Raw genomic sequence first — 22,373 nt, 5'->3', positions numbered from 1 at the left:
TTTTTCGTCTGCTTCACACAACCAAAAAAAAAAAAAAAAACGAAGAAAAAAAACAAAAAAAAAAAACGCAGTCGGGCGTAGGCACGTGACTTCCGGCAACTCTCGTCCTCTACATTTCTTCTTCCTTCCCAGCTCACTTGCGGTTGCAGTCAGTCGCGTTTCTTGACTTCATTAAAAATATACGTGACGCTGTAGCGAAAGATTGATTGAGTAGTCTTCTGGCCCCATATCAAATCGCCTGGCAAAAAATGAAGCAATTTTCTTGGGGGGTGTGGGTGTCCCTTTAATGTGGAATCCCATACCGGCTCCAGCGCTACATTGGGCAGAGGAGAGTGTTGTTTGCATTCGGAAATGACTGCCGTGTCCGCTGAGCAGGAGAACCGGGAGACCCATAGAGCGCTTCCCGTTTCCGCCGCGAGGGGGCGAGCAACGAGTTGAAGACGCGAATACTGAAGACGCGTCAGCGCGTCCAAACTTCCGCTTGGAGTGTTACCAGAGACAGCGGCCTCCGTTTCCTACGCGCGCAGCGGACAAAGCCAGATCCACGCGCCGTCCCTTTCTTTCGGTCGCACGTTCCGCTCGACTTCCGACTGGAGGAGACGGGAGAGACAAATCACGAGCATCGCCCTGCTGGGCGAGCTTTCCGGCGGAGCGCGGCTGCACGCACGCGAGCCTCGCCGCGCACCGCCGGCCGATCTCTCTCGGCGGCGCTTTAATTAATAATAAGGGAAACGCGGCTGTAACGCAATTACGGAGGGAGGACGGAGCCGAGAAACCGCCGCCACACGATCGATTTACGAAGGGGGAGGTGAGGAGGCGGCTGCCGGGAGGATCGGGCCTGCTGGCGATCGGAGTGTGTATACACACCTCGGGATTGGAGGGCCGCGCCGCGAAGCCGCAAATCAGCCTCGGCGTGTCCTTCTAGATCGGAGACTGTGCATGGCCCGTATACTAGAGGAGCCTTGCTGACTGCGAGTAGGCCAAAGGCTCAAGAACGAACCAATCAGCGGGAACCTTGCATGCTTTCAATAGCGGGGCTTAGAGGGCCTTGGGAGCGCCAATCCACGTGCTGCAGCAATTCCTGTCAGAGTAGGAGAGCTAGTCTCTGCCGTCGGTGCTGGCAACCTGGCGACCGACCAAGCCCAGAGTCGTCCTTTAGCCAGACCTCTCATCTGCGCTGGAAGACTAATCCTGAAGCCTCGTATATCCCGGCACAGATCACGTTTTCCAACGATATTCGCACACACACACTCTTCGGTCAACCAAGGGTCTGGGTGGTGTGTATTTGCTGCGTGAATGCGTGCCGCATGGTCCTCCCGCCCGTTGAGCACCTTGGGGGGAGGGGGGGGGGGGGAGGGGAGGGGCGGGACGGGACGGGACGGGACGGGACGGGACGACCCCCAAACCGCCCCTCGAGATGCGAGTGTGTCTTGTACATGAGCAAACTATACAATTCAGTGCACCCACCACCTTAACGGACTCGGTCACTTTTGGGCGGTGGACTCGCAAAACACACATGCGCGTGACCGCGTCGCGACTCGCAAGTCTATCGCTCTCCGGCGTTTCGAGCGCTGCAATGCACACCTCCCCCTCCCTCTTTCAGGAAGCGATGTAAGAGGCCGCCCCGGGACCCCAACCAGCGAGCCGACCATGATGTCCTCTGGCGCGCGGCGCGGCTTCTCCGTGTGCCGGGAGCCCCGACTCAACTCCCTCTGCTGCGTATGGTACTGCACGGCGGCGCTGGCCCTGAGCATCTACATTGTGGCCGGCAGCGTGCAGCGGTTCACGCGCTACATGGCGCTTCCGTGGCCGCCCCGAGACCAGCCCTACCTGGAGCTGAACGCCTACGTGGGCTGCATCGGAGCCGCCGTGGTGCTGCTGCCCTTCTTCGTGGCCTCGGCGATGCTGCAGGTGGGCAACCTGGCCAACGACGGCGGGAGACTGCTGTGGCCGCTGGGCGTGCACGGCGGACCCGACGCCGTCTACGAGAACCTGCCGGACCGGCGTCGGCAGCGCAGTCGCTGGCGCTCCTGGCTCAAGGCCCTCTGGAGGCACGGAGGTCCCACGGCGCCCACGCTGCACGTCTGGTCCGCCTTCTGCCTGCTCCTGCCTCGCATGCTCGTCCAGGGCAGGCTCATCCGGCACGGCTTCCTGCGGAAAAGTGAGTGCCACCGCGAGGCGCGAACACGGGCGTGGCACGTATAGAGCCTCGGTCCGAGGTTCCAGACTAGCATTAGTAAGTTTAGAAGGGGAGCACGTTGGTGCAATTACACGCTACTCAGGGAATAAACACAGGGACAGGAACGACGGCACATCGACACAGGGACGCACACGAAAGGTGTGTCGTCGTGTCCGTCCCTGTGTTTATTTTCTCAGTAACGTGTAGCTTTATTATTTTACAAATGGTTTCTTTAGAGTTTTGCACATGTCCAAGAATAGTTGACTTTCTTTTTCTTGTTTACGTTTAACTTATTTCATGCGCGAGGACGCTACATTACTGAAAAAAAAAATCGTTTTATTTTAAAGATTTGATTTCGTTTTATTTCGAGGAGTTGTTGTTTAGGTCGTAGATATGATTGTTCTTGGTGGTATTACGGTTGTTCTAACGCACACTTTATGCCACATTAAAGCTCATTGGAGCCTCCTGTGAGTAGACAAAGAAATAGTCGGAAAAGGAAGCGTTATGAGTGCTGCGCATAGGTCCCCGATTCGGATGCTCCCTGAGAACGCGACAGAGCGTTCCAGCCACCCACCGACATTTGCATGTTAAGAAAGCCGCAGCGAGGGACACGAGGACAGAGACCTCCATCCGGTGTCCTTCGCTTCCGGTTGCCCGCCCCTTTTTACCTGTTCCTTCTGCCGTTCACACCTTGTCAGTGATTATAGCCAGCAGTCGGCGCGAACCCTTTGTGAGAATCAATAGAACGTGTAGTAAGCAACGCCGTACATTCCTGAGGGAAATGCAATCTCCAGCCGTCAGAAATGCGGCCATGCCTTTCGCTCCGGCCCCAAGATCTTCGTTGAATCGAGCACGTGCTCATAGTAAATCATATATTCTGACAGCTTGAACGGACAGTTCCTGGGAGCCTGCCACCGTTGTTAAATTGTCTCGCGAGGAATTCGGCGCTCAGCCCGCTTGCCGCTCGTGGTGACGCGCAAACTCGGTTCCACTGCGCGTTGCCGCGAGCGACAGACTGCTGAGGGTCCCGAAGCGCGCGCCGCACGCGTGCGCGCTGGCCACGCACACTGATCACGAAATGAAGAGCTCTCGGAGGCGCCGCTCCATCATGTCGGCCAGTCCGTTCCGCCGTCCGTCGTCGCACGGGCGTCCGTGTCTCCGTGTCGCTATTGGGACTTCCCGTCCCGCCTTCTCGTGGAGGGGTTCGGCGGCACGCGTGCACGAGATGCGCACTCCTTACTGAAGGGTTAATGTTCGATTTTGTGATAACCCTGCTCAATAAAAACGCTTCCACTAAAGAGCTTCTGGCATGTGCCATCTTGAGAGTGTGTGCCTGTGGTGCGTGCTTCGCTCGCCGTTCCGAGGCACCAAACACGCGCGTGTAGGGGGGCAAAGCTGCACACTGGGCTGTACAATGGTGCTGTGTATATAGTATATACTCCGTTTCATACTCAAAGGGATTGTCCGGTGATATTCGGAAGTTACTAAGCTTTTGCGCTGGTCACGCAGAGATGGCCTAAATATAGTCCGATCTGAGAATTATTTCATTAAAAGACGCCCCAATTTTTTTTTTAAATCAGTTATGAGTATTAATGCGAAACTTGACGCCAAATTTCGCAAGTATCCATGGCTGGTCGTGTCGTGATGTCCCATCAGGCATGGTAACTTCAGAGTCGCGGGCGTTGACTTATTCCCGACTTTGATCAACATGGTTGACGGTACGTACAAAGATAATCGTCGAAGAACTGAGCTTCCTTCAATACCGTAAATCTTGTCTTTCTCAGAACGAGGTTGTTTTACTGAGACAGCATTCAAAAGCTGTCGTGCTCGTTTTGCACGATGTTACGTCAGAGCTTCCGCTGTTTGCAACGAAAACGCCGTGTGTTTTGCGCGTGCAATCTGGGCAGTTGGGCTCTGTTTAAATTTGAATCACTTCAGTGACAGAGGATTAAAAATTTGGATATTGTGCGGATTATATTCCTAAAAGCAATGCCAATATAATTTAATTGTTTCCTGAAAGAAAAAAAAAAAACTTTAACGGTGAGAAGTTCGGGTATCGCCGCCTGGTGGAATTTTTGCACGACCCAGAGTGAGGATACTTCAACTTCCTCTTCTGGTGCAAGCACGTGCAATATCAAGCTTCTATGCACTATGAAAATTAAAACGTAATTGCGTCGGTAGCACGTGCACCACTCATATTGAGGCAGAGCCGTTTATTGAGAGAGTTTGGCCATACATTGGTTTGAATAGGCGAGCATCTCGGGGCCAACCACAGGCCGCGAAACAGCCCCTAGCGGTGGTCCTGTGCTCTAAAGATGTGACCCGACTAATTTGATCCGTTTTAGCGTCGCTGGAGTGAAAATGTTTAGCTCTCGGTGACTGAAAGCTTTGTGCGTGTGAGGTTTTCCTTACGCCAATATTCAAGTGTAGAATAAACGAACGTGCGCTCCAAACCAGGGCCGACTTGCTAGAAACAGCCTCTCAGCTGAGACGGGGAAAGAAAGCACTGCCAAAGCCAGCGCACGAGCCGAGCGGGACTCCGCGTCTCCAGACGCTTGCGCGCCCCACCCTTTGCACTGTTTTCTTTTAGCCAGTCTCAGGACGCTGTTCTAACAAGCCAACATTAGCAGTGCAGACAAAGGCATGGGCACGAGTGCGTGACTTTGGAAAGTGCCTCCTATGCACGAGTTCTCGTACAAACAAAAGCGTTTTGCCGAGCTATGCTCACGCGCCTGTGCCTTTGTCTTCACTGCAGACATTTGTGAGCTGGAGCAGAGAGGCCGAGATTGAACGCTTCTATTTCACGCTTTGAATGTCGTTTCCAATATTGTGACGTCGCGGCCTCCTGATTGGTCGACGCTGTGTCACAAATTTAGTTTACGCTCTAAGCGCGGGGGGAATATTCGGCGCTGGTTGTCAAAGCAGTTGGTGCGAGCATGAGGCTTGATCTCGTTGACTGATGGCACGCGTTCTCGCACAAACGAAACCATAGATAAAGCCACGCGCTCGCGCCAGTAGCTTTGACAGCGTCGTATATGAAAGGAATTATCCGGTAAAAATTTGTCTTTCACAAAACAATTAAATTATATTGTGATTGCTTTTTTTTAGTAATATCATCCGCATGATATTCAAATTTGTAATCTTCCGCCGAACACGTAATTCAATTTAAAACAGAGCCCAACTCCTCAGATTGCACCTGGAAAACACACAGCGTTTTCATTAGCAACAGCGGAAGCTCTGACGTAACATTATGCAAAGAGAGCCACGACAGCTCTTGACTGCTGTCTCAGTAAAATACCTTCAAGAGAAGATTTACGGTATTGAGGTAAGCAAAATTTTCCTACAATCATCTTTTTGTGCACCATCAACCACGTTGAACAAAACCGGGAATAAGTCAACGCCCGCGTGAAATCACGACACGATCAGCCATGCACACTTGCGAAATTCGGCGTCAAGTTTCGTATCGATGTCCATAATTGATTTAACGAAAATTGAGGCGTCCTTTAATTATATAGATATCCCATCTGACTAATTTAGGCCTTCTCTACGGGACCAGCGCAAAAACTTTGTAACTTTCAGATACCACCGCACGAGTCCTTTAAGTATAAAAGGGAGTATAGACCTTTCCAAAAAAGGACTCCTGGCCGGTTCCATTTTTAGCGTTCGTGCGTATGGCGCGTGATTTGCTCGCTTTTCGAAGCGACGACCATGCGCGTGCTGGGCTGAGGAAATCGCACGCTGGGCTGAGAATTTGTAAATACTGGAATCCTTTTTTTTTTTTTTCTCCAAAAGAGAAGTTTTTTTTTTTAATGTCCCCCCCCCCCCCCCCCCCCCAAAAAAAAAAGGGTTATTTTATGGAGAGGTCTATAGGGGGGGGGGGGGGGGGGGGGGACCCCGCAGAACGCGCCAGACGAACCTTTTAATAAAGAAAACCCGTGCTTCCTGTTGGTCGCAAATTACGCGCGATCGTTGGGACTCGCGGAAAGGAGAGCAAATCGACGAGGCACCGTTGGATATGGCGTTTTGGAGTCAAAAAGTGGGCGCTGTGTCTCGGTGTGACTTTTCCGTGCTCAAGAATACTCGAGGCTGTCTCGGCATTAGCTAATCGCGCCTTCGCTACAGAAAACCAATTCACTCTCCCCTTACTCTGTGAGACAGACCGCGCTTGCCTTCATGGCCGTTTTCACTCTGAATCTTTGGCTGATGTTTCATTTTATTATGCAGTGTGTAAGATTTGAATTCGAACATATTCCATTTTGAAAAGCCGCGAAAGGAACACTACTGCGCAGTTTGTGCAGGGGAGCTCTACGACCAGGAAAACATTATATAGGGGGCTAATCCTCGTGATAAGTCGGATAATGAAGTACAATTTGTGAATGAACTTTTTTTAATTAGGGAAAATAAACGTATGGTTCCAATTAATTACTTGCTGAACGTCATTTAAACCACTAATCTAGTCCATTTGTGAAGGATTTTAAGTACGTGAGAAGCGCGGAAGGGAGTGCGCTAAAGTCGCCACTCGTGCAACAGGTGCAACGCTGGCGCTGCGGAAACGCGCTTGAAAAGATTATCATCCGCCTTTGGAGACCGCCAGCGCTGCGCCGTTTGTAGGAGGGGAAACATTAGCGGACCCCCCCCCCCCCCTTCCCCCCCCCCCCCCCCCCCCCCGCTTTTTATACGCGTGTTTCGAAGTTTTCTAAAATTGACTGATTCAGTGGTTTTCGATGATGCTCAAGCAATCTAGAATTGGAATCATACGTTTATTTTCACAAATTAAAAGTCAATTCAGAAATTTTAGTTAATTATTAGGGTTGTGCGAATATTCGAAATTTCGAAGAATAGTTTCAAATTATACCCTATTCGATATTCGCTTCGAGAAGAACTACACTATTCGCGTTTTTCCAAGTGTTGATTATGGCGGGTTAGCCCCGTTGAGTGCGCTTCTTACCGAGCACTGGTGCACTGCGGAGAAGCAATACCCGCGGAAGCGAGCTCAGCGGGTATTGCTTCTCCGCATTACATTGGTGCTCGGTAAGAAGCGCACTCATCGGGGCTCACGCGCCGCGATAAACACTTGGAAAAGTATGAACATCGCAATTGCGTGCTTGGAAGAAAGCCATACATTCAAAGAGGGATGGTGCACGTGTGTCGGCTGTATTTGAAAACAAATGGAAACTTTGTGAATATGAATACTGTAAAACCCTTTATTTTTGCGGCCCCTATTTTTCGCGAATCGGTCACAGAGGACATAGTCGCGGCCACTAAATTTAGCAAATTCCAGTCCTGCATTGGAACTCTTTAAGACGTAAATTTTCGCGTGCCTTTAAATTTCGCGAATTTTTCAATTCGCAAAAATTAAGGGCTCGCGAACACTGAGGGTTTTCCAGTATCTACACTGTAGTGAAAGTTTCAAGATTAAACTGACGGTTTTGCAAGAGTATATGTTAGGCAGAAATGCCCTTACAGCCTGCGTTCATCGTGCGCAATTCATTCTTTTTTTCACTCGAAATTAAAGAAAGAATAATTAAGATTTGTAAATTCACTCAATTGGGTAAAGTTGGCCATTTCTATAGGATACCTTTCATGTCAAACCCGTCTTTTACATCCCAAGACATCAGACCTTCTGAGGTCACAGTTCATGAATATAGATAGATTAAACTTGGCTTATAAATGAACAAGTGGAGCAACCTTCACAAGTTTACCTGGGTTTTTTGTCTAAGTATTATGCTAAGGCAGTGAAAGGCGTGGAAAAACTATTCGATATTCGAGTCGAAAATATTCGGTCAAAACTACTATTCGCTTCGAACTCAAAATCCACTATTCGCACAAGACTATTAATTATCCTACTTATCGTGACGATTATCCCCCTTTATTATGTCCTCCCGGCCGTTAAACTGACCTGCGCAGACTGCACATTAATGTACCTTTCACGACTTTTTTTTTCTTCAATAAATCTGTTTGAATTAAATTCAAATAGCCTGTATACATATGTACTTACTTGGTCACGTGGATCTAAGTAAAGCAAAGGGGGGGGGGGGGGGGGGGGAGGGTGGACACGCTGTAACTGGCTGAAATGGCTAGACTTGGAATGTTGGGACTCTTTACACCTTTCGAGAGTTTACAAATCCACAGCCTGTAGCGTGCGATCTCCACAGCCCAGCACGCGCGGGTTCGTGGCTTCCGAAAGCGAGCAAAACACGCGCCCTACGCACGAACTCTGAAGATGGGGTCTGCCTGAAGGTCTCTGTTGCAACGGTCAACTGACGACGTGTCCGACCGAAAGCGTGGCTGTGGTCGGGTTTCCACCATTGGCCAAACGACGGTCATACGAGCATTGTCAGACTGTTCACTTCGGCGGTTTTGGTTTAGGAACACAAATACTCCCAGGTTCCACCGTGGTTTTTACACACGCCACGTAACTTTTCATCGCAACTGATAATAACTAGCGGGGATCACAGCTCGTGACGTCACGGATGGGAACCCTAAGAGGGCGCCACCGAAACATCTTGGCACTAATAGTCTTTCCTAATCGCTATCGCGCAGGAGTCAGCCCGTACGTCAGCGCGGCAGCGGGACTTGGAAAGCCGAGTTTCAGCGTGCATCAACGCTCATTGCAACGCCAAAAACCAGCCAAACTCTGAAACACTCGCTACCCCGTGGTGGTGCATATAGTATAACGTCTCTCGTTCTTCTATTAGCGTCGTTCCGCGAAAGACGCTCGACGTGGGCGACTCGTTCCTCCGTCTCCCATTTAATTACCCTCTCCCGACGACGTAAAGACCAGTAAAAGTCCGGGGAGAAAGTTAGGGGCGGACATTACCGTAAAAACGCGACGCCGTGCGCCGCGTTTGCAGCGAGCGGCGGATGCCCCGAAACAGTGCGCCGTATTCCCGGCGGCAGCAATCGCTCGCCCGGCCGCTCCCCGGGCCCAAGCGCGCGCCCGGCCGCACGACGGGGTGGACGCGCGATTTTAACAGCGGCCCATTACCCGAACCCGGCGTTTACACGAGGCCGATAACGCGGGGGGGAGCCATAAAGATAAAGCACGAGGGCCCTCGCGCGCCGCGGCCGTAATTGCCACGCCGGGTGCGCGACTCCTTCCGCGAGCGCGGCGCTCTTTGGACGCTCTCGGCCTGCTTGACCGTGCGCGGTGGGCGTGGGCCTTCTGGACTCCTTCACCGGCTGGCACGCGCCGCCGCGCTGGCCAAGCGCAATACGCGCGTCGGCTGTGCAGTCGCGAACCAAGAAAACGAGAGAACAGATGAACACCTTCGTAGTTGAGACGCTAACGCGGCTGGCTCGTACATTCGCCTTTGAGTGTGATCGAGTACATTTATTCCGCTTGCCCATGAAGACGCTGGCGCCATCTAGCAGGTAGCCCCCGGAACATGGGCGATGTGCGTATGTATTCTCGCTTTGTTTTTTTACGTATCATTCTTTCAGCGTGCGGTCCATCTAAATCTGACAACGCTATACGCGACCTTTCTCATAGCGCGTAGATTTGATATGGCAAATATTGCGAAACCTTTAGTCTAATTCTACGCAGGTCCGAAGGGTTCCATTGTTACCCTATAGATGGCGCCAGTGTGCGAATGTGCGGTTGCAAGTGGGCACAAAGCACTCGAGGTGCACACCCACACACAAATGTGTGCACCAACCTCCAAGCCGCACTCACACCCTTCCTACATCGTACAAAGGACACGGTGTTGGCTGCAGGCATGCATGATGACACCTGAGGGCACGCCTCAAGCATCTTCGAATCATGTTTGCTTCATACATGCTTGGAACATGTCTGTAGACAGTGTTTGTAGGAACAGTGGTGTACAAGAAAGACCTCAGACAGTCTCTGCACACTGTCTTTTGCATGACCTATGAGCAGTGTGATCGTGGCTTCATTCTTTTGGGGAGACGTCGACTGCCACTCCGAGGCTTGCAGGATGCTCATTTTTTTTTTTTAAACCTTACCTCGTTTTGTATTGTTGGAATTGTTAGCTGAGGAAACACGTAAGCCTACGCCATTGGCACGGCGCGGATCTGATGGAACGTCAAAGCACGTTCTGTTTTCTTCAGGGCGCGAAAGTCCTGATCGTGCAAAAGGCAGCACCCGGAGGGATGCTCCCGTGTGCCGACGTTTTAAGAATATAATGTCGTTCGGGGTCTATCTTTTCTATTATCCGAAACAGATACAACAGGGGAAAAAGAACAATTTTATGGCGGAGAAAGAAACATTTGCACGTTTAGCGACAGACTGCGTCAGACGTAAACCTAGGGACTGATCTGGCTAAATCGGGCGTGAAGTGTACAGCGTACGCATAGTCAGCGGGCCAAAGGGCAGCATACAACATCTATTGCGTTTTGTTGATTGTGCTGTTGTGTTTCGTGGTTTCTCTATGCGGGAAGGGAATTACAAATGCATGCGTCAAAGGGGCACGCCGAAACTGTTTAGTTCTTTCTTACCGTAGTAAAACTATGGCGTATTCACTAGAGAACACACGCCGCAGCAGCGGGTTTCTTTTGTGACAAACTATGTGTGTGTGTGTGTGTGTGGCCGGGGGGGGGGGGGGGGTGGTAGAGGTTAGGTTAGGTTCGAGGCTCGAGGCTTGAATTATCAGCCGCCAGTGTTTCCGGCGTACACGGAAGCCACCTCGGAGACGACGCCGTTCTCGGAGATTTGCTTGCTTACGACCCTACGGTGTGCTTTGCTTCTATACGCTTCTACGCCCGGATGATTTTAGTGCTTGCCGCGGTGTTCGCGGTTTGTTTTTGCCAGCAAACATTTTGTTTACCGCCAGTATCCGCCAGCCATCGCGTCACCGCCGCCGTCCCCGGCGCTCGTCCTCGTGGTAACGTCGCCGCCAATGCGTCTTGGTTTACTCTCGCGGCCCAGTCTTATTTCTCGGAACGACATTAACTTGCCACCTCCCTTCCATGACTTACTTGATGACCGGAAGGGCCAGATATTTGACTGGTGATTTCTGAAGGCTAGCATTGCTTTTCGCTTTGTTGGGATCTTGCTCAGCAGAGATCTTCAAGCGGCTGCCTTCAGTATAGTTTGAAAACACCGCTGCCGATGCAACTGTGGAACTACCGATTCAGGACTTGCGGTTATTTAGGATCACCGAGTAAAAAATCAAGAGATAGTAACAGTATCCAGTTCGGTGAGCCTAGTTTCAAATTGAACCGTGGGCCCTAGGCGATGTTCTTTCCGCCACTCATCAAAACAGATCACGTGAACTGCTGCTCGTCGTCCGCCCATTTCTGGGAGCCCGCGACGGAATGGACGACGAAACGATCATCGCTCCCGCACCTCTTGATGCGAGCAGCGCTATACCGTTAGCCGCGAAAACGAGCAAGCTTAGCAAGCAACGCTAAAAAGTAAAACAAAAGAAAGAAAAAAAAATGAAGAAACCCTGTAACAACAAAAAAATATTAAAAAGAAATAAAAGGAAGATGGCATTGAAACGGTTCCGGCTGCGGCCGTATCAAAGACGGATTTGAACACCCCGGAAACCCCGATTCCGAGCTCTAGCCCCCTGCGAGGTTGAAGAGAGGAAGTGGCGGGGGAATGCCGGCATACACACAGCTCGCAATCAGTGGAGAGAGAGAAAGAGAACGCACAGAGAAAAAGAAGCTCGAGAGCTCGAGGTGCACAGACATCTCGGGCCATTCTTCGGGACATGCAAATATCGATCGCGTGGGCCGCGCCAATCTAAGGGCAAGCAGGCCCGCTGCATGCCATCTGGCGCTCCAGCAGCGGCAGGCCCCTTCGGACATCGCTCGGGCGTTTGCCAGCAGGCCCCATAAATCAAACTGTCAGGAGCTCTCGAGAAAGGGCTCGCGGCTGACGCCTTCTCCGGGAGTGCGCCCTTCGGCCCCCGAGAAACGTCCGGGGCAACGACGACCTCCCGTAGCGGACAGAGGACCGCGTCGACCGACCACCGTCGCCGCTTCTGGGAGCCGCTTTTCAACGCTGTGAACAATGAGACCCATCTGGAGCCTAATTGCGAGAATCGTCAAGACCGGTGTCGGAACCCTTCCCCCGGCCTGTTCGGCCTGTTCGGCCGTTTCTTTGGTGACGATTAAGAAAAGCCCGAGAGTGCCACCAGAAGGCCAAGAAGGACCTCCTGCGGTGTTTCGAGAGAACACAGCCGGTGGTGACCACCGGGGTAACGTCCCGGATATGCTGCCCTGCTGTGTCACTCCCTGTGGAGGCTAAATAATCCGTGCAGCTTTGTCCCTCACGTCTCGTGGCAACGAGCCGAAGTCCCCCGTGTTGTAGGACCCTGAAACAGTGGGAAGGTCCTCCGCATTCAAATACGGCCTCTGAAGTATACCTCTGTTGTGTAGGGGAGTTGACTTCAGTGCGAATCGTACACCATGCAGTAGTAATTGCACGAATGCACCACGGTACAAATCCCATTCACATCGAAACCAGCAGGCATGGCAGAATAGTCATTATTAATGACCTTATTTGGTTTTGGCGCTGTCCGTTGAGACTTCGTAGAAAGTTTATCAGCGGACTTTGTAGACCATCTCATTATGAAAAACTTAAGTATGTCGCCACCTTTTAGGACGTTTGCTTCAGAATTTTGATGGATGGCTCAAAAAGCGAATAATGAACTTCTAGGTGGCGCAAGCCGCCGCTCGATTCAAGGGGCGCAGTCATATCTATCTCTCCATTCATTCATCTAGCTATGAATTTATGAACGCCTAGAGACCCCTTCGTTCCACGTGTCACGAGCCTAGCAGATTCCTTTATCTCCCGCCCCCAAATTTCGGGGTTCGTACTTCAGGAAATGAAAGCAAAACGCAAAAATGGGTTTCTATGCATGTCCGTCGTCGTCTTCCTTCTTTGTGTTTTGCTTTCATTCGCTTAATAAGTACGTCAACACGCTCGTCGAAATCTGCTCGAGGAACTTCAGAGACGCCGGCTAGAAGCACGTCAAAACATGCCCACCCACGAGAATCGAAAAGCAGCCGCCCCCAGGCGCTTGCCCGGTGGGCCGTGAGTGTGTGACCCGCTGACACTGGCGGAACGATGCGCCGGCGAACCCGCCCTTCGAGATCCGATAACGGGATTCCCAGGGTCCTTCAGACGCCTAACAAGCTTCCGAAGGAGCGGCGCGGCCTGGGAGTAAGGCCTGCCTCGAGCCCATCAATTATTTAAGGGCCCGAGATGCCGCACAGCGAAATAATTAAGCTCCCCCGTCTTCCCCTCTCGGTCCGAAATCGTTCGGAGACGACACCACCGCCACGTTGCTGCCGCTACCTTCGCAACAAAGGAGACGCCGAGCAACGCGGAGAAAACGCGAACCGGGGAAGCCTACGGAGCGCGCCTTCATTCAATATAAATCAGCTACGAGTGGGCTCACCGCGGAAGCGGAGCTGGAACAAAAAATAAAAAGAAAAAAAAAATCTGCCAAGAATCGATGAGCAGCTATACCACTTGTTGTGATGTGCGCCAATTTTGGCTCCGCTTCCGCGTTTCGCGGGTCGCAACTCGAGAAACCGGCGGGGTTCCGCGTGGCGGGAAAAGATTACAAAGAAGTGGGTAATCCCCCATCCCGGAGCCCCCGGATTAGAGCCCCGGGGGCTCCGTCGCTCTGAGTCATCCGTCCCGACGTGCGGCCGAAGCCCCGCTGTCTATGCGAGCGAAGAGGGAGTGGCTGCGCCGCGGAGAACCCCGACGAGCGGGTTCTGTCAGGTGGGTGTCGAACCTCGCTTCGGGTGCACCTAGCCCGTTTTTCTCCTCCGTGGTTCAACTTCAATGTGAACAACAGACAGACAGCTCTCGTAGCCCCCTCCACCGCGCTCTCCGGTTCCAACTCCTGGCTGATGGTGGGGAGGTACCCGAGACCTGCCGTCGCGCTCCCGCTTGCGTGTTAGAGCCAGCGATGAGGCAAATCGGTGGACGAATCCGAGAAGGCACCGCGTCCCTCTGAAACTACTTTTCATTTGCCTCATTTCTCTCCCGCCGACTCGAGAAAAACAACTGCGCGATAACTCGAGTTGCGATTTCCATATTTGTTTCGAGTAGAATTGGGCGTATAGTCGCTAAAGCAGTTTCGGACAAGACATTCGGCAAGGAACAATTCAGATAACGAACTAAATTCATGCTACAGAAAGTATTTAGACCACTATTCAAGTTTTTTTCACCGCAAAATGAGTACATATACCTAGAAATGAAATTCAATTACTTTCGAAGATACTTCCGCATTCGTAAATCCGTAAACGGAATCAAATATATATATATATATATATAAAAATATTGTGCAAAACTTGTGTTTTCTTCTTATTATATATACCGGATTTTTTCTTGTGTGTTTTTTTAAGCATTACAGATTTGTTTAAAGATAGCCGTGAAAGTTACACATACGCGGTTTGTGCAGGTGAGTTATACGGCTAGGGAGACTTATGTGGGTGGCTATTCTTTGCGATAAGTCAGCTAATTATATAAAATTGGTTAATTAATGTTTTAATTAGTGAAAATAGACATATGGTTGCAATTAGAATCTTAGAGAGCGTCATCGAAAACCACTAAATCAACCCTTTTTAGAACGACTTGAAGCTCGTCGGAAACTCGGGGGCGCAGCAAAGTTACCACTCGTGAAGCAGGCACAAAGCTAGCAGTTGCGGGACGCGATGATAATCTAATTATCCGCGTTCCGCCACTGTATATATATATATATATAATTATCATTTTCTTTTTTTAGGGGAGGGGGGGGGGGACATTTTGCGACCGCATCTTTGGTCGTGGCTTGTGTCCTGTTCTGTGTTCGGTCGTTTCCGCTTTAAGTTTAGAATCCCGTAAAATACTCTAGCGATGAATTTCTCGAAAGTTAAAAATTCTGTATTAGTGAAAATATAATTAAGAAACAGTACATAATATTCTCGGTCAAATATATTTGCAAGGTACCAAAGTATTATCGAACGTATTTTAAATTCAGTATTTTCTGTAGTTGAGATAGGCACAAGTCCGTACGAAAGCAAACATGTGGGTGATTTTCTTTTATTTTTTTCTATTGATAGCCGAGTACGCAGGTACGGACCAACGAGCTTGAGTAAACTTAAAGCGGTAAACCAGCGGCCAAGAATGGCACCCCCCCCCCCCCCCCCCCCCCCCCGCGGTTGCCGCCATAGTGCCTGTTTGCCACATTGATCACGTGACGTTAAGATGGCGGCGCCCGGAGGTGGGCCAGATCAGATTGGCCAGATCACGGGGGCTGCGTATGCTACGCACGCGAGGCCGAAGCCATGAGAAACTCCAATGCAGCCGCTTGCGCACTGCAATCAACGGCTTAGAGCTCGTGCTCTGTACTCTTGCCCGTACCATGGATGCTTTGTCTCAACCCGCATTGTGGACAGGGGGAATCGATCCACGTGCCTCAAGGAGAACCATGGATAAGCAAGAGTGTGCTTCTATTAAATACAATCTGGGTCTCGCGGTGAATACTCCGTCTCACCTTACGATGGATAGCAGCGGATGATAATGGTATAGACGCTTTGCACACGCGCCAGATTGAGCCGCCATAGCCGCCCTTCTCTTGTCTTACCGAGATGCCGAGCCACTGAAGCGGGCGTTGACGGGTCTTCACAAGGGCCTATGCTGGGCACAAGAACACAGTAGCATCTGAAATGGCAATAACCTGTCCTGCTGTGGTAATGATGAAGTGAAGCGAACGGAATAAGAGGGAACAAAAACTGAAGGTCAGTTATGGCGGCGCCCATGCACAGCTGCTGTAAAGCGCGAAACAGATGTACGACGAAACCGTCCGATCCGACGTCCGACCGCGCAATACGACGGTCGGAGGCGAGGGTTTTCAACGCTCTCCGATGCTACGAAAACCCTCTCCCCCCAAGGTCATTGCGGCAGTCCGCACGTCGGATCGGACGGTTTCGTCGTACATGTGTTTCGCGCTTAAAGTGTCTATACACAAGCTGCCAGTCCGGCGCTGTGGACGTTGCACGTGCTTACGCACGTGGTTGAGCCCTTGCCTAAGGTCCCGTGACACTCACACGACATTGGATTCGTTTCGACTGCTTGCCCCTGCGGTCCATGGTGAGGCGTCAATCCGCCAGTTTGTTCTTAGATGTCAGCGTGATGAAACTTGTAAACTCTTGCAAAAATACTCCAGAAGCCGGGCGAAGACATAAGTGTAATAACGAAAACGGCTTGACATAACAAAAATAACAATTTAATTAAACGTTTCGCCTCCCATGCGGGAGGCATCTTCAGTAGAGCACAGAGCGAGTGAGAGTCGCACAAAAAGTTCGGCTATTTAGGCATAAAGTTTGCGCACACCTCCGGCAGGGGGCCACGGTTCTTGTTTACCAGCGATGAATCACTTCCGCGTTTGTCGTTCTGGATAAACCAAGATTCCAGCAGCTTCCTCGGTCCCCACCAAACTCTTGCGCACTACCGATTTGAGGGTGTGATGTGAATCTTCCGAATGTTCACCTTCTGCACGCGCCAGACTGCTCATGCCAACAAAATGGTGGACCAAATGACGTCGATGAAAACACCGTACAGTCTCAAACTTTGAGAGACACAAGCGCGTTCCGACGTGCATGGACTCCGACATTCTTGGCACGCAAAGCTCTTCGGCCCTTCCAAACGCTCCTTTGCCCAGCAGAAAGAGCCGGCATCAGCATCTCAAAGGTCAAAGGGATTGTCCGGTAAAATTTTGTCTTTCAGAAAACAATTGAATTGTATCGTGTTGCTTTTAAGAATATAATCCGCACAATATCCGAATTTTTAATCCTCCGCCACACAAGTAATTCAATTTTAAACAGAGATCAACTGCTCAAGTTGCACCCGCAAAACACACGGCGTTTTCGTTGGAAACAGCGGAAGCTCTGACGTAACATCATGCAAAGAGAGCACGACAGCTCTCGAGCGCTGGCTCAGTAAAACAACCTCGGTCTGAGAAAGACAAGATTTATGGTATTGAAGGAAGCTCTGTTCTTCGACGATGATCTTTGTGCGCACCATCAACCGCGTCGATCAAAACCGGGAATAAGTCAACGTCCGCGACTGTGTCGTTACTAGGCCCGATGGGACATCACGACACGACCAGCCATGTATACTTGCGAAATTTTGCGTGAAGTGTCGCATTGATGCTCATAATTGATTAAACGAAAATTGGGGCGTCTTTTAATGAAATAAATACATCTGACTAATTTAGGCCCCCTCTACGTGACCAGCTCAAAAACTTGGTAACTTCCGGATATCAGCGGAAAATCCCGTTACACGTGTGCACCCGGTAGGGAGGTTGTATTTTCGTTAGCACTGCGAAGGCTGAAGGCTGGTTCACACACTTGGGTGAGTCCGACCGAGTGCGGCTGCAACGGCTTGCGACGTTCCTTCTTTTACGGGTTGCTATGGCTACGGGGCGGTTGTAAGCGGTCCCGTTGCCATAGCAACCCGTAAAAGGAGTAACGTCGCAAGCCGTTGCAACCACACTCGGTCGGACTCACGCAACTGTATGAATCGATCTTGAGGCGCGACTAAAGTGCTGCTCAGCTTATGCGCTTGCTCTGGCAGTGCTTTGTTTCACCCAGCCTTTGATTGCTAAGATGCGGCCTGTGGCAATCAGACCCTGATCATCAGTAGCTAAATAGTGGACGAGGTTGTCGCGGAAAGTTCTACTGCGGCAGCAGGGCCGAAGCCGTCGAAGCCCGGCCGATAGCAAGGTCCTGGCGAGACGACGTTTGAGGGACACTTGAGAGAAACGCGAAAAAGGACAGAACGAAAACGATGAAAAACAAATGTAATTTCAAGTTTTAAACGAATGACGAGACCAAAAATCTCCTACTCAGTAATGATTGGGCGCATAGTTTCTCTGAAAATAAACAGGCTTCCATCAGTTAATCTACGTTTTTCGCGGTTTTAAGAGAGCAACAGTCGGATTTCAACCTGATTGGAAAAGTTAGGCGTGTTCTGGTGAGAAGTAAGCACATTTTTACTAACCATGTTGAATTAACCTGGGACTGGGGGAGAAGAGAAACATCAACACATTTTTACTACCTGAGCAGCTAGTCAAGCAACCCAGATAATGAGGATGATGATGATGATTTGCGGCTGTGGCTTTGAACCTTGCGCGACCACGCAACAAAAACGCCGCAAGTTTCTTTTTATTAATTTTTTTATGTGAGTTTTTTCTGGCAAATGTAACGGTCGAAGGAGAGCTCTGCGCGCGAAAATCTCGGAGGCCATGGTTCGCGTGTATACACCGTTAAACTGAGACTAGAGGCTCCGCCTTCAGTGCGAACTTGCTGCCTTCCCAGTGCTTTAGCTGCGCGTCCCTTCGCGTTCACACTCATCCTAGCAAGGGCAGGAATCCCCTGTTGAAGGCGAAGCTTCTAGTCTCAGCTTAAGGGTGAACGGAGTATAGTGTGTACCAATGGAGACCTGGCGGCGGGTTTGTTCTCCGCGCGGCGCAGCAGCCACTGTCTTCACCCCACGAGTAGAGCAAGCGCCGCCGGGCGGAGTTCGTCACCTTTCTGGCTCCATGGAGGATCATGGCTCCATGGAGCTCAAGGCAGCAGGGCTCCATGGAGGGAAAAAAGAAAAGCGACGAATTTCTCCAGGCAGCATTTGCTCTGCGCCTGGCGTTAGAACAGTGGCGCAAAGCGAACGAGTCACCGACCGAAATTCGTCGCTTGTTCGCCGCATATTCGCTCCACGGAGTTCAGCCTCCGGTCGAGAAGAACGCCGAATAACGAATGAGGAAACAGGAAGCAGCGCCCTGCGTTTTTGAAGCTGTCGGTGACAATCTATAGTTGCGAAGAATACCGCTTTTGATCGCGAGTCGCCGGAGGACGCGTCTTGCCGAAGGCAAAGCGGAAGCCCTTAATTCTCGGCCGATTATAGATACCTCGGCGAGCCGCCTTTCACGAGCCTTCCCGAGCGGCTGCAGCGGCCACTGATCGATCGTTTTCCGAAGCCCGCTGTTCGCGGAGCCCAATAACAGAGGCCTCAATCAGGCCCGGGTTGGCTCTCCGGACAGCGGGCAAGCAGCACGTCACGCGAGCAATCAACGAAAGCCGCAGAGCAAACACCGCGAGCGACAGGCAACCGGCCCTGTGCCGTTTCTATAGGAACAACACGCGGGCCTCGGACGGCACTGAACGGCCTGCCCCGCAGTGGCCGAGGGCGTTCAACCCTCGGCCGCAGTTTAAAGAAACCCATCAGCTGGTTCTCTTGTTCCCCGCGCTTTGCTGGCCATCCGTTTGGTTCTTTCGAGGGGGAGGAGGAACTGGCCTCGTTTTGACCCGAGTTTCGAACGAACCGCGGCTCGAGATCCACGTTGCCGGTTTGTCTTTCTTTTTTTTTCGGCAACCGCAAAACCGCGGTGCCGCGGTTTGGTCGGTTGCTTCGTTGGTGCGGTCGTCGGCGGTCCTCGCTCCCGCAGGGTTTATACCCCACGGAGTCGCAGAAACACGGTTTCCATTCCTCGAAATAATGGATTCGCGCCTGCCCGCGGGCGTATAGATCACGTTTCTCGCGGAGTTGCGCGCGCCTTTCCGGAGAGAGTTGTTTCATCCGCAAACAATTTCCGCTTCATGTCTTATATTTGTTCTGTCTCGGTTTGTTTGGTGCGTCAGTGCGAACAACACCGACTGGCCGCGGAATTTCCTTTCGGTCTGAATGGTCCATGAACGACGCACCGGCCGCTTCAGGGGACCCTCGTGCATTTGAAGATGTCTTGCGTACCATATGCGGAAAAACTGGGAATATATGCGATCACGCTGCTGTCCATCCTTGTGTAACCAAATAAGATGGCCGGACGGTTGAACCTGCCATCATATCCGTCAACGCCCCTTTTGCGAGGCTCGCCGACCGTGCCAATATTGCACACCTCCGCGAGCACCTTCGCGCTCAGACGCTCATTGCTTCTGGTAAAGCATAAAGATGTTAGAGCTCGCCAAAGTTTTTCTAGCCGTCAGCCGAGATAGGTCCATGTTTCTCAAAACTCCGCTGCCCTCCGAAGCACCGGTGCCGAGACGTGCCCTGCTGTGAGGATAAGGACCGCTTGACTCTGTCACCGCCCACAGGCTGTCATTTTCGATCCACGAATATAAATTTCTTGCCGACGCGGCGGGCCAATTTCCGCGCGTGGCGACGCGGAGAAAATTTTCCGAGAACTGCGTTCGTTCCTTTGATGTGGTTTTAGCTGAGCGTTTCTTGTTAGTTTCGCACCGTTGAACTTTGGGAGCGTAGAGAAGGGCTGCCGCTTGCTTTGAGGTTTCACGTACGCGCGCTTGGTGAGCGATGAATCGGCCAAGACTACGTTCCTTCGGGGTAGACTCATATAGGACGTTGCTCAGCACCATCGGGGCAAGTATCGCCCTCGTCAAGGCCTTCCTTCCTGAGCGGAGCGCTGCTGCAGAAAATCTGCAGCGTGAGAGGTGCGCTTCTTTTGGACTGGAGGCCAGCGTTGATCATTTATGAACGAGACAGATGTACAGACAAGAAAACGCCCGTAAAGAAAGAAAAGCACTTATCGCAGTACATGCAGATATACAACAATGACATTTGGCCATGCTCTTGTGATGTTCATCTATGCACAGGACAACATTCCCTGTGTCAAAACCGGTCCATATCGCATCTCGTATCCCACTTGGGTCAGACTTGAGGCTGAAGAAACTCCGCCACCACACTAAAGTCGTGCCCAGTTCGCTCAAAAAAGAAACAGGTGCCGCAGGCACGAGCCAAGGCCGACATGCCCTCGTCCTGCAGACCGGGTCTCATATTTGATGCACTCAGTACAAATGTGGCCGTCGAAGACCTCTTTGAGTCAAGGCTAGAAGCCTGCATCACATATGTGGAAAGGGTCAATCGAAGATCGCGCGAAGTTCGGAACATGCGAAACTCGCTCCCGTTGTTTTTGGAACACGAGAGTTCTTACTGCACGTAAACCGCTATGGTTTCGTTAAACGCTTGCTATATATGTACAATCAGTACTCACTCGTGGTTCCGTTTTTAGAAAAAAAAAAAAGGCGAAGAACTATTTGAAAATGAATGGGTATTTGTAAATCGCTCTAACTAAAAAAAAACTCGAAAGTACCAGAGCACCCATGGCTGAGCTGGCAAGTTTGCTTCAGATGCTAAATAAATGACACGTATACAACAAATGAATGGCACGCTCCAAGTTTTAATTCGTCAGAGTAGCCCTCGCTCCAGTTCAAAGCAAATGCTTGCACCAGAAGTACTCTGTACAAGCGTTCGAAACGTTGCGAATGTCCACAATAAATGCCTTTTAACTTATCGTCTGCTAAGCTCCGCGGTGACTTCGAGATCACGAACGACTCCACATTGACTCTCGGCAACCCTTGTCTCATTGAACCGCATCACAGTTTACGTCCTACAAAGTCGCAACCCTCGATCCTTAACCGCACATTCATTAAAAAAAAAAAAAAGGTATTCTAACGCTTTTCATATTTGCGCCCAGAATATTAAGTGTCATTCCCGGAAAACACGATAAGAGTTTCATCGTCATGCCTACTAAGGTAACAAATCGCAGTTTTCCCCGTTTTTCCTATAGAGTCTCATGCATTAGGTGGTGTCAAGCGATGGCTGCCGGTGGTGCCGCAACACCACAGCAAGACGAGCCTCGATCCGCGATCCATCCTGCTACAATAGAGATCAGTGCTTTCGATCCCGTCTCCAACGTTTCGCAAATGGACGCTTTTTGCGACTGTGCGATCCGTATGCGGTAAAGTTCGATGGCGAGTCTAAAGCCTCCGTGTCATACGTAATCCGAAAGACAGTCTGCTGACACTGTCTGGGGTCTCCCGTGCATGACAATCACACGATTGGTCGTACAAAACACTGTCTACAGACATGTTTCAATCATGTACGAGGAAACCATGTTTCGAACAGAGCTTGACGCGTGTCCGCAGCGAATTCTCTCATCACTGCTGCAGACAGTGTATTTTTTACGATGTGCGGCCAGTGCGGTATTACAGTTACTACTGTGTGCGGCTATCATCTGTACTTGCGTGCGATGAACGGTGGCGTTGAGTGTGATTCTCATTATGACGAAGAAGGTTCGCGCATGCGGTTAAATCTTGGATACTAAACATCTGGGGAGGACTCAGTGAAATGATCCGCGCGGAGAGTGAGGATTCCCGTCCGAAATTACGCTGTTGTCTACAGCGTAGAGGCGGCACTCGTTCTGCCACGGTAGAG

The 22,373-nt window shown here is 51.0% G+C and overlaps 1 protein-coding gene across 1 annotated transcript in view; it reads left to right on the top strand.

The window, feature by feature from the left end:
- LOC8043609 (protein tincar) overlaps nucleotides 1–22,373 on the top strand; it is a 106,643-nt gene that overhangs the window by 37,066 nt on the left and 47,204 nt on the right. The window contains exon 2 of the mRNA XM_040223686.2: nucleotides 1,604–2,161. Coding sequence (XP_040079620.1) covers nucleotides 1,651–2,161 — 511 coding nt within the window. The 5' untranslated portion in view covers nucleotides 1,604–1,650. The remainder of the gene's footprint in view (nucleotides 1–1,603; nucleotides 2,162–22,373) is intronic.

The sequence above is a fragment of the Ixodes scapularis genome, unplaced genomic scaffold (assembly GCF_016920785.2).
Source record: "Ixodes scapularis isolate PalLabHiFi unplaced genomic scaffold, ASM1692078v2 PGA_scaffold9__187_contigs__length_104089568, whole genome shotgun sequence".
NCBI classification, from domain to species: domain Eukaryota; kingdom Metazoa; phylum Arthropoda; class Arachnida; order Ixodida; family Ixodidae; genus Ixodes; species Ixodes scapularis.
Note: the sequence above shows the minus strand (reverse complement) of the source record. Positions and strands in the feature narration are given on the sequence as shown.